At 40.4% G+C, this 13,133-nt stretch overlaps 1 protein-coding gene across 3 annotated transcripts in view; it reads right to left on the reverse strand.

Moving 5' to 3' along the window:
- mlst8 (MTOR associated protein, LST8 homolog (S. cerevisiae)) overlaps positions 1–12,746 on the reverse strand; it is a 33,309-nt gene extending 20,563 nt beyond the window's left edge. Inside the window, exons 1-4 of one of the 3 annotated variants that reach the window (XM_060840287.1) lie at positions 12,676–12,746; positions 10,327–10,477; positions 6,165–6,216; positions 5,476–5,638 (exon numbers count right to left, since the gene is read on the reverse strand). In XM_060840287.1, the coding sequence (XP_060696270.1) occupies positions 5,476–5,638; positions 6,165–6,216; positions 10,327–10,455 (344 nt within the window). In that variant the 5' untranslated portion in view covers positions 10,456–10,477; positions 12,676–12,746. Of the gene's footprint in view, positions 1–5,475; positions 5,639–6,164; positions 6,217–10,320; positions 10,478–12,625 lie in introns of all 3 variants that reach the window. The other 2 variants (XM_060840285.1, XM_060840286.1) reach the window with 2 other exon arrangements.
- Between the last annotated feature and the right edge of the window lie 387 nt (positions 12,747–13,133).

The raw sequence follows: 13,133 nt of genomic DNA on the forward strand, positions 1-13,133 counted from the left end.
AGTCCCCTTCCAATTTAAGTGCAATCTGTCCTTCTTGTACAGGTCACTTCTACCCCAAAAGGGATTCCAATGATCCACAAATGTGAATCCTTCTCCCATACACCAGCTTCTCAGCCATGCATTCATCTGCTCTATCCTTCTATTCCTGCCCTCACTAGCTCATAGCACCAGGAGTAATCCAGATATTACTACTCTTGAGGACCTCCTTTTTAAATTTCTGCCTAACTCCCTGTAATCTCCCTTCAGAGTCTCCATCTTTTCCCTTCCTATGTCGTTGGTTCCAATGTGGACAATGACCTCTTGTTGGCCCCTCTCCCCCGTGAGAATATTCTGCACCCTCTCTGAGACATCCTTGATCCTGGCACCAACGAAGCAACACACCATTTTGATTTTTTGCTGCTGGCCACAGAAACATCTGTCTGTACCTCTGACTAAAGAATCCCCTAAAACAATTGATCTCTTGGAGTCTTATGTACCCCTCGTTGCATTAGAGCCAGTCTCAATACCAGAACCTTGGCTGTTCATGCTACGTTCCCCTGATAGTCCATCACCCCCTACATTTTCCAAAACAGCACACCTGTTTGAAATGGATATATCCACAAAAGACTCTTGCACTAGCTGCCTACCTCTTTTACCTTTCCTGGAGTTAATCCGTCTATGTGACTGTATCTGAGACTTTCTCCTCTTCCTATAACTGCCATCCATCACATACTATTGCTGTTGCAAATTCCTCATTGCTTCTAACTGTATCTCCAACTGATCCATTCGATCTGATAAGATTCTCAGCCAGCAGCATTTATGGCAGATACAATCCGCAGTAACCATTAAATTCACTTTAAACTCCCACATCTGACAAGAAGTGCGTATCACTTTATTAAAGGTCATTTTTGCTCCTTCACAATCTACAAACCCAGAAATTAATACCGTCTTAAATTAATAGTTATTGCTTATATTTTAAGTTTAAATCAAGAAACAGATCTCTAAAAGCATATAATCAGGAAAGAACCCACTCTACTCAGTACTGCAGATTCACTGTAGGCCACACTTAAAGCAACAATTAACTTATATGATTCTGTGCTGTGAACTTTGCCCAACAGTTCCTCCAAGATCAGTTGTGAATTTCACTGTTTGTTAATTTTTCCAGATGCACTCCGAGGTCCAATGATACATGAATTCAAACAGCAAAGGCAGTAACTGTGCAGGTTCTCTCTCTCTCCTTTTCCCCTGCAATGACCTCACCATGTGCTTCCTTTGTCTGTTCTTCTCCCTTTTAAAACTGCTGTTTAGATTAGATTAGATTACTTACAGTGTGGAAACAGGCCCTTCGGCCCAACAAGTCCACACCGACCCGCCGAAGCGACAACCCACCCATACCCCTTACCTAACACTACGGGCAATTTAGCATGGCCAATTCACATCTTTGGACTGTGGGAGGAAACCGGAGCACCCGGAGGAAACCCACGCAGACACGGGGAGAACGTGCAAACTCCACACAGTCAGTCGCCTGAGGCGGGAATTGACCCCAGGTCCCTGGCGCTGTGAGGCAGCAGTGCTAACCACTGTTGTTTTGACTTTTTTTCCCCAAAGTTCCAAAACAATGCAATAGCAAATAAAACAGTAATTACTGCTCCTGGAATTTGAGGAAATCACCTCCAGCACCTAAAATACCTCAAAAAAGGAGCAGCTGTTACAGCCAGAAATTTTTCCCATCTTCCATCTTGGATTCTCCTTCGTGATGGCCACAATACCCAGCTCTGCCCCTTCACTCTCTTGAATTTTTGGGATATTACTCATGTCTTCCACTGTGAAGACTGACGTGAAGTAATTATTCAGTTCCTCAGCCATTTCCTTATGCCACACTACTATCTCTCCAATGTCATTTTCCAGCTGCCCAATGTCCACTTTTGTCTCTCTTTTGTCCTTTTTTCATTGAAAGAAGCTATTACAGTTTTCCTTTATATTCCTGGATCGCTTACCCTCATATTTAATCTTCTCCCTTCGTTTTTTTGGTGTCCTTTGTTGGTCTTTGTAAGCTTCCCAATCCTCTAGTTTCCCACTGCCCTTTGCCAAATTACATGTTTCCACTTTTGCTTTTATGCTATCTTTGACTTCCCTAGTCAGCCATGGTTATCTCATCCTCCCTGTACCATGCTTTTTTTCCATAGGGATGAATCTCTGCTGTGTCTCCTGAATTACTCCCAGAAACTCCTGCCATTGTTGTCCACTGTCTTTCCTGCTAGGCTCCTCTCCCAGTCAATCCTACCCAGCTCCTCCCTCATGCCTCTGTAGTTGCCTTTATTCAGCTGTAATACCATTACCTCTGATTCTATTTCCTTCCTCTCAAATTGCAGAGTAAATTCGATCATATTTTGATCACTGCCTCCTAAGGATGTCTTCACATAAAGTTCCCTTATCAAATCTGCCTCATTGCACAACACTAAATCTAGTAGTGGACTGCATCACAAGCTGCTCAATCTTGTAGATATCCCACAAATTCCATTTTTTGCAATCCAAGTTTTTACAGTCCACCTTTACATTGAAATTCCCCATGATCACTGTAACATTGCCTTTGCTGCACATCTTTTCTATCTCATGGTGTACCTTGTGCCCCAGCTCCTGACTACTGTTTGGAGGCCTGTACATAACTAATTATGTTTTTTTTACCTTTACAGTTTTCAATTCTACCCACACAGATTCTACACAATCTGACCCTACTTCATTTCTTAGTAATAAGGTAATCCCATCCCCTCTGCCCTCCTGCCTATATTTTCAATAGGATGCATATCCTTGAATATTCAGCTCCCAATCCTGATCCCCTTGCAACAATGCCTCTATGATGCCCACATATCATAATTGCCTATTTCGATCTGCTCATTCACTCTTCTTATTATCATTCATTCATCCAGTGTACTTGAAGTTTGATTGCTAACCCTTTCCAGATACTCTGTCCTACTTCAGCCTGTGCTGAAGATTTTAATCTTACCTCCTCTTTTAATTCAGGCTTTCTAATTCACCCTGTAACTGATAGCCCCAACCAAACCCCCACATTTAGGTTATGCAATTTGCCAAGACTCTGGTCCCAGAACAGTTCATATGAAGACTGTCCTATTAGAATACTGGTGCCAATTTTCCACGAATTTGAACCACTTACTTAGATTTAGATTACTTACAGTGTGGAAACAGGCCCTTCAGCCCAACAAATCCACACCGACCCTCCGAAGAGCAACCCACCCAGACTCATTCCCCTACATTTACCCCTTCACCTAACACGATGGGCAATTTAGCATGGCCAATTCACCTAATCCGCACATCTTTGGACTGTGGGGAGAAACCGGAGTACCTCCATGCAGACATGGGGAGAATGTGCAAACTCCACACAGATAGTTACCAGAGGCGGGAATTGAACCCAGGTCTCTAGTGCAGTGAAGCAGCAGTGCTGACCACTGTGCCATCGTGCCGCCCACAATTTCTCCCACACCAATCTTTGAACCATGCATTTACCTGCTTGATCTTATTGACCCTGCGCCAATTAGTTCATGGCACAGGTAGTAATCCAGACAATATTACCTTTTTGGTTCTCCTTTTTAATTTAGGTATATGTGCTAATCCAAGTTCTAAGCGCATCTGCCTTACCTTGCATTAAAACAGATTGCACAAACTAAACCTTCAGACCACCACTCCTGCTGTGTTCAGTAACCTCCTCTTGTCTGTTCTTCCTCTTAGTTTTGCTGGCCTTAATCTCAGACGCTTCTTCAGCATTTTACTTGCTGACCTACTTCTCTTCCTCTTGCTCCTCTGACACCTTAGTTTAAACACTCCCAAGCGGTACGAGCAAACTTCCCCAGCAGGACACTGGTGCCTCTTCAGTGTACGTGCAATCTGTTCTTCTTGTACAGGCTCCACCTGCCCCAGAAGACATCCCACTGATCTACATAACTGAAGCCTTCTCTCCTACTCCAGGTCTTTAGTCACACACTTAATTATGCTATCTCCCTATTCTTAGCCTCACTTGTATGTGGGACAGGAAGTAATCCTGAGATTAGAACCATAGAGGTACTGCTTTTCAACTTCCTAACTAACTCCCTGGACTCCCTTTGAAGGTCCTCATCTCTCTTTCTGCTTATATCATTGATACCAATATGGAAAACAACCTCTGCCTGCTCACCCTCCCGTTTCAGAATATTCTGTGAGTGCTCAGAGTCTTCCTTGACCTGGATACCAGGGAGGAAACACACCATCCTGGAGTCTCGCTTGCAGCCACAGTAAAGCCTATCTGTGCTCCTGATTACAGAGTCTCTATCACTACTGCTTGCCTACACTTCAACTCTCCCTGTTGTACAACAGAGGCAGTTGTGGTGCCACTGATGTGGCTGTTGATAAACTAAATATTTTGGAAAAGCAGTCTCTGCTACATTGGAGATAAATGAGGTTGTGCACTGCAAGTTCCCAGAAATAGCTCCGCGATATTCTGTTTGGGTTGAAGTTGCTGGAAATTGGGTTGCTTTTAAAATTGTATTCTCTTACTCTTCTTAATCCAGTATTTCCTGTGTAGCTTGAGAACACATTTAACTGTGGTATAGTGGTAAATAGCCTTTTATCAGTGTAAATAAAAGATTTATTGGGTTTCATAGTAACTTATTAGGAAGCAGTATTAAAAAGAAAATTGTGTTTGGAAGGAACGAAAGCTAACTTTCAAATGTAGTTGAGCAAGGAGTCAAAGTCATCCAATGTCATGAGTAGCTGCCCATGGCTATTAGCCAAAAGGATTCATACAACTGATTGATACAGTGTAAGCTAAGCACCTAGAAGGACGGTATACCGCAAAGTGCTCAGGAGCAGTCGCCAGTTCTCATCAGGCAGTCCTTGTAGGCAGCTATGCTCATTAGGGAGCTGTCTTCTCTCAGTGGAAGATGGTCCAGAAGAGGAGGAAGACCACCTAGAGAAGAGTTCCCTAACATTTTGGCTAGAAAACAGGATGCTGTATTCACAAATCTGTGCCAATTGCCTGTTTGTCCTCTGGTATTAGTGAACCAAACACTTTTATTATGGTTGTATACTTGCTTTGACTAATTAGCTAATGTATTATATCTAATCTGCTGCTTCTTAATCATCTCAATAAGCTATCTATTAATTGTTTACAAATTATCAATTGTCTACATTAGGCTATGGTTACAAATCCCTACAATCAACAAAGGATAAATATTGGACAGAATACTAAAAAGAAATGTATTGTTCATCTTCAGAATAATGCAGCAGAGTCTTTCCCACCCAAGAGGGCAAACAAGGCATATATTTAATGATGCATTCAAAAGACAGTAACTCCAATGGTACTAAAGGAAGACAACATTGTTAACCAAGAGTATGTGCTCATGTCTCTGGCATGGTACTTCAATCCACAACTTTCTGGCTCAAAATCTGAGCATGCTCCTGAATGGACCACAGCTGACAATTTGTTATTGGTGTCTTAATAAATACCTTAGGTCCCAGATTCGCGCCATGCAGTCCTCCCCGCCAGTATACATCCAGCGCCCATCTTCGTGGAATCCCACTGAGGTGATGTTTTTGCTGACTCCATCATAGTTGATGACTGGGTTCGGGTTGTTAGAATTCAGGTCATACATTCGGATATGCTGATACCCTACAAGGTGAACTAGAGATGTAACTTTACCAGACAGCACATGCACTTTGACACCATCTACATGAGATAACTTGGTTCAAATCATGCTCTATGCTATAAGACTGTGCAGCAATATGGTCAAAAATGAAGTTCTTGTTCTTCAAGAAAGTGGGCAACAAGATGCATCAGGTCCAGTGGTGGAATAATGTCACTCATTTTCATCTTTCAGGAAAAGTAAGTACTTTGGGCATAAGTAAATGATTGACAAGCCTTGAACAAGAATAGAGATTGAAAAAGACATTCATCCTTTTCTTCTCTCACTCATTAGGAAGTAAATCTATGGATGTTAGAATCCCAGATGTTAGGAGTAAACGTTTGCCTTAGTTACTAATGCCATCTCAACTTCACACGAGTTGTTTGTCAAACAATGTTAGATTTTCATCATTAATAAGGAACTCAATTATCACACATTTCCCAGTATGCAAGGATCATGACTATGGGGCTGGCTAAAACAAAACATGAAGAATAGATTGCAAATTGTGCTTACCAGCTGCTGCAATCATACTGCGGTCTGGGGTGATTTCCAAGGCATTCACTTGCTGGAAACTTTGTTAAGGAAGCAGAATGAATGAAACAGGACTTTACGGTAATTCACAACCTCAGTTCCTAAGTGGATCCTCAATAAGACACTGAAGATTTCACTGAAGCTTTTCAAGGCATACATGCGCAGCAAGTGAGGCTCAGTCACTCTACACAATAAATGGTCAGAGACATTACTTTCAGCTTCAGACACAGATTAACACGCACATTGGTACAGTATGTGGACCTGGCCTATAACCACTAGGGGAAGGCATACTAACAGCATTATGAAGCTTAGGCTCATTCTCATGGCAAGGATAAGATAACATGAATGTTCTAAGTACCGTGAGAAATAATAAGGAAATAGGAAATACAGCATGAAGGGAAAAATGTTGCAATTCAGGAAATAGAGTATAAACAGCTGGAAATTGACTAGAGGTCAGCTGAGCTTAGATGGGGATTGTGCAACAAAACCTGCTTCTTGTTAAGTTTTACTCCATTTAGTTTTTTCTTCCTATATTTGTACTTGCTTAGTTTCACTTAAAAGCATAATTTATCATAAAGAAGCCTTACATAATATAAATGTTTATTGGACTTCCTGTAACAAGTCCTGAATTCTGTATATTCCTGATATTTCACAAAGTACAAGCATAATGTCTGCTGTCAAGATATGATGCATCAACCACTGCATATCCTTGTATAATAGTATAGGCAGGGTAGGTGCCACAGACTGTGTAACTGTATTAAATTGCTGTTTTACACATACTGTTTATGCAACGAGGGGATGTTCATTCACATTTCTATCTAAATTTACAATTGGAATCCAATGACCTCTGGAGATGTTTGGACTTTTCAGGAATTGTGCATACAGTTGAACAGCATGTGAATGAGCAACAGCTGGAAGCAGCCTCGGTGTGAGCCAGGAGGTAGGATGTGGATGGGAATTTAGGAGACATGGTTAGTAAGTTTGCGGATGACACCTAAATTGGTGGTATAATAGATAATGAAGAAGGTTATCTAAGATAACAAAGGGACCTTGATCAATTGGGCTAAGGAGTGGCAGATGGAGTTTAATTTGGATAAATGCATTTTGGTAAGGCAAACCAAGGCAAGATTTATATACTTAATTATAGACCCCTGTGTATGTTGTCAAACAGAGAGACCCAGGGGTTCAGGAACATAGTTCTTTGAATGTTGTGTCACAGATAGACAGAATGGTTAAGAAGGCATTTAGCACGCTTGAGTTCATTGCTCACAACACTGAGAATAGGAATTGGAATGTCTTGTTGAGGTTGTTCAGAATGTTGGTGAGGCCACATTTGGAATACTGTATACAGTTCTGGTCACGCTGCTATAGCAAGGATATCATTAAATTGGAGAGGGCTCAGAAAAGATTTACCAGGATGTTGCCAGGACAGAAAGGTTTGAGTTCTAAGGAGATTGGAACTTTTTTCACTGGAGTGTAGGAGGTTGCGGGATGACCTTATAAAGGTTTGTAAAATCATGATGGGCATAGATAAGCTGAATAGCTAATGTCTATTCCCAAGGGTGAGGGAAACGATAAAAATAGAGGTCATATTTTTAAGATGAGAGGAGAAAGATTTAAAAGGGACGTGAGGGGAAACCTTTTCACACAAAGAGTGGTTCTTATGTGGAATGATCTGCCAGAGGAAGTGGTAGATGCAGGTACAGTTAGGACATTTAAAAGACATTTAGACAGGTACATGAATAGGAAAGGCTCAGAGGGTTATGGGCTAAACAGAAGTTTAATTTAGAATTCTAGGTCGACATAAATGAGTTGACTGAGCAGTCTGTTTCCGTACTGCATGACTCTATGACTCTAGGTGAGGAATGTATCTGCCACAGTGATTGCAGAGAGGGCTAACTCACACACTAAGAAGATTGTGAATGGAGGGGTGCTTACAATCCCTTTAATAAATATCATTATGTAGATCCATAGTTGCTAGGGACAGGGCACAAGGAGTTCACTCTTATTCAAAACAGGAGGAATTTTTAAAAATATTTAATTTAGATGTTTGGTTCTCCAAAACTATTTGGACTACTACAACCCCAAAAATTCCAGAAGAATTCCTATTGATTATACAGGAGCAAACATAACCTTGCTGTTTAACAAAGGAGAAAGACAGAAAATGGAGAATGATAGGTCAGTTAGCCTAATATCAGTAATAGATAAAATCATTGAATCTATTATTACAGATGTGGTAAGAGGGTACTGGGAACATTATGGTATGGTTAAGCAGAGTCAATACAAATTTACTTTTGATAAATCTGATGCCAATTTTTTGAAAATGAAACCAGTAGGATGGATAAAGGAGAACTAATGGATAAGAACAGGAGAAATAGGATCAGGAGTAGGCCATCTGGCCCAGTGAGCCTTTTCATGGACTCAGTTCCACTTACCTGCCCATTCATCACAACCCTTAATTCCTTTACTGTTCAAAAATCCATTTATCTTTGTCTTAAAAACATCCAACCAGGTAGCCTCAAGGGAGAATTCCACCGATACACAACCCTTTGGGTGAAGAAGTTCTTCCTTAGCTCAGTCCTAAGTCTGTCCCCTTAGGCTATGCCCCCAATTCTGGATCCACCCTTCAGTGGAAACAACCTCCCTGCTTCTATCTTATCAATTCCCTTCATAATTTTATAGGTTCCCCTCATTCTTCGAAATTCCAATGAGTATACTGGTATATTTGACAAATTGTCATACAAAAGCTTATACAACAAAAGCTTAGGACTCATGGGATTGGGAATCTTTGCACGGATGAAAACTGGTTGAAACACAGGAAAGAACAAGAATAAAAGTAATTATTAGTCATAGAGATGTACAGCATGGAAATAGACTCCCTCGGTCCAAATCATCCATGCCGACCAGATAGCCCCACCTAACCTAGTCCCACATCCCTCCAAATCCTTCCTATTCATATACCCATCCAGATGTCTTTTAAATGTTGCAATTGTACTAACCTCCACCACTTTCTTTGGCAGCTCATTCCATATACGTACCACCCTCTACTTAAAAAAGTTGCCCCATAGGTCTCTTTCATATCTTTTCCCTCTCACCCTAAACCAAGCCCTCTAGTTCTGGACTCCCCCACCCCAGAAAAAAGACTTTGTCTATTTATCATTTCCATGTCCCTCATGATTTTATAAACCTCTATAAGGTCACCCCTCAGCCCCTGACACTCCAGGGAAAACAGCCCCAGCTTATTCAACCTCTCCCTGTAGCTCAAATCGTCCAACACTGGCAACACCCTTGCAAATCTTTTCTGAAATCTTTCACGTTTCACAACATCCTTCTGATAGAAAGGAGACCAGAAGTGCACATAGTATTCCAAAAGTGGCCTTACCGATGTCCTGTACAGCTGCAACATGACCTCCCATCCCCTCAATGCTGACCAATAAAGGAAAATAACCAAACACCTTCTTCACTATCCTATCTACCTGCGACTCCACTTTCAAGGAGCTATGAACCTGCACTCCAAGATCTCTTCGTTCAGCAACACTCCCTAGGACCTGACTATTAAGTGTATAAGTCCTGCTAAGATTTGGTTTCCAAAATGCAACACCTCACATTATCTAAATTGAACTCCAACTGCCATTCCTCAGCCCATTGGCCCACCTGATCAAGATCCTGTTGTGATCTGAGGTAACCTTCTTTGTTGCCTACTACACCTCCAATTTTGGTCTCATCTGCAAACTTACTAACTATACCTCTTATGGTCATATCCAAATCATTTCTATAAGTGCCGAAAAGTAAAAAAGATATGGTCAATGCCTAGGCCTGAGTTACAAGTTATATTAATAATTTAAAGGCGGGTACTGAGTGTAAAGTATCCTGGTTTGGATATGGTACAAGTTAAGTGGAAAGTTAGCAGTGAGGAAGACATAAAAAGGCCATAGAGGGATACAGACAGGTTGAATGAGTTAGCAAGAAAATGACCGATTGAATACAATGTGGTAAGAAAAGCTTAATTGGAAAATGAAAGAAGCAGATTATTTTTTGGAAAGGTGAATGTGTAAATCTTTCTGTCTACAGAGAGATGTGGGTGTCTATGTACATGAACTACAGAAATAATCAGGTATAACCACATATAAACTGGCACAGATACAGAGTCCTGATGTTGCACTGTTCGAGTGCAGATACCGCTGTGTGCTTGCCAAAAGCGGACGGTGTGATCATAACCAGCGGTGGCCAGAATGACAGGGTCACTGCCCACTGTGCCCGGGCTTGTATTCATTGTATCAGCCTTGAACGGTCACCTGTAACAAAAAAAAGAGTATCAGCTTCACTGCCTGTCATCAAGTCCTTAATCATTGTTATACCAACATTTGTCAGTGTAGTAGTATAGTGGCTACAGGCTTGGATTAGAACCCTGAGGATTGTACCTTCAAATCAATTTAACCCAAATTAATAAAGATGAAAAAGTTAGAGAGCAAGAAAACTCTAGCTAGATATATAAAATCAGACAGTAAGAGTTTCTAAAGATATTTATGAAATAAAATTGTTAATAAAGTAAACATTGGTCCTTCACAAATAGAATCTGGAGAATTAATAATGGAAAATTAGAAGATAGCAGATGAATTAAACTGGTATTTTCCATCAGCATCTACGATACAGGACAGTAGTAACATGCCAGAAATATCTAAATTAGCAAAGGATATGGAAGAACTTTAAAAAATTACAATCACCAGGGAAATGGTACTAAGTAAATTGTCAGAGCTGTGGGATGACAGGTCCCTATCCTGAGACACTTCATCCTCAGATCTGAAAAGAAATGGCTAATTGGATAGATAGTTTTAGTTTTCCAAAATTCAAGGAAGGCTCCATTTGATTGGAAAATATAAATGTAATTCCTTTACAAAAGAAGGGAGACAGAAAATAGGAAATGACAGTTCAGTTGGCTTAACATTTTTCATGGGGAAGACATTACAAGCTATTATTAAAGACATTATAGCAGGTCATCTCAAAACGTTTAAGATAATGAGGAAAATTCAACATATTTTGTAAAAGACCAATTGATTGTAATTCTTTGAGGAAATGAAATACACGGTTTTGGATAAAAGATGGATGTGCTGAACTTAGATTTCCAGAAAGAGCTTAATAAGTCCACACCAAAGGTTATTACAGAAAATAAAGGTTCATGGCATACAGGATAATACATTGGCAAGGACAGTAGATTTAGCAGCTGACAGGAAAGACAGAGTAGGCATAAATAGGTCATTTTCTGTTTGGCAAGATGCAACAAGTAGTGTGCCACAGGGATCAGTGCTGAGTTTTTAACTTCTTACAATTTATATGTTACTTAGACATAGGGATTGAAATTGTGTTTGCTAAATTTGCTGATGACACAAAGATATGTAGGAAAGCAAGGTGCAAACATGAAATATGATGGCAACATATAAGATTCAATATAAGTGAAAAAGGGGGATCTGACAAGTAGAGGAGAATAAGTGAAATTGTCCATTTTGGGGAAAGAATAAAAAGCACATTATTTAAATGATGAGGGATTGCAGAAAAATGTGCATGGAGTAATCTGGGTGTCCTAGTGCATGAATCACAAAAGTACATGAAACAGCAAGTAATTAACAAAGGTAACAGAATGCTTTCATTTTTTGCAAGAAAAATTTAACATAAAGGTATGGAGGTCAGCTTCAGTTGTTACAGGCACTGACAACACCATATCTAGAGTGGTGTACAGAATTTGTATCCTTATTAAAGAAAATACATAAATGCAGGAGAAGCAGTTCTGAGCTTTAACTGACTAATTCTCAAAATGGACAGATTGGCTTTTGAGAAAAAATGGTCAAGCTCAGCTGGTATCCAGGGGAGTTTGGAGGAGCAACATGTGACTTCTTTGAAACAGACAAGACCCGGAGAGATCTTGATAGGACGTAAAGGATATTTCCTTTTGTTGGAAAATCCAAAACTCTGGGTCACTGTTTAAAATACGAGGAAACCCATTTAATACACAAATTAGGATATTTTATTTCCTCATGAGTCTTTGGAAATCTCTTCCTCAAAGGTAGTACAGGTAGAGATTTTTGTCAATAATTTAAGGCTTAGATAGGTGGATTCTTTGGAAGCGGGAGGGGTGAAAAGTTTTTGGGGGGATAGATGAAATCTGGAGTAGTCAGATTAGCCATGATTTTATGGAATTTCGGAGCAGGCTTCAGAGTCTAATAAGCCTACTCTTGTTTCCAACTCAAATGTTCGCGAGGCAAACTGCAAAGCTAATTCAACAAGATCTGGCAATGAATGAGTTACCGAATTGTTGTTGAACAGAACCTCACTGATATGATAGTTCATTAATTATAAAACCTGGACTCGTCAGTCAATCCTACCCTCCCCGGACTCAATCCAGTCCTCTAGCCGGGTTTTGTTCACCATCATTCAATCCGCAGACCCACCTTTCCTCAACACAGCCCCTGCTTTATTTCAATCGACAAATTCTACTCACAAGCAGGAGTCTACTTCGTCTCTACATATGTCCGCTGGTTCATTCATCTAAATGCGCCGGCCTGCCGCACCACCCACTAACAAACGGTCCGCCCGAGTTGCTCGTCCCTTCAGTGAGCGAGTTGATCATAGGGCATTCCTCCTGTCAGAGTGATTACTGATAGACTTTGGACTCTGAGACATTCATTACTTTCTTGTGCCACATCATCCATATTTATAATCCTAGTGTGTGTGACTTCTAGTATCCCAAATTAAACTAAAATTATAATATTTATAATCCTAGTGTTTGTGACTTCTAGTATCCCAAATTAAACTAAAATTATCAATAGCAGGGAAGCATCATCATGGAGACACAACCTTGTAGCAGAGATGAGAAACAGAAATCACTCATTTCCATTTGATAAAGAGTGGAATGTTTTAATCTCTTTGACTCTGAGCAGTATATCCAGAATCATAATT

Source organism: Hemiscyllium ocellatum, chromosome 20, assembly GCF_020745735.1.
Source record: "Hemiscyllium ocellatum isolate sHemOce1 chromosome 20, sHemOce1.pat.X.cur, whole genome shotgun sequence".
NCBI classification, from domain to species: domain Eukaryota; kingdom Metazoa; phylum Chordata; class Chondrichthyes; order Orectolobiformes; family Hemiscylliidae; genus Hemiscyllium; species Hemiscyllium ocellatum.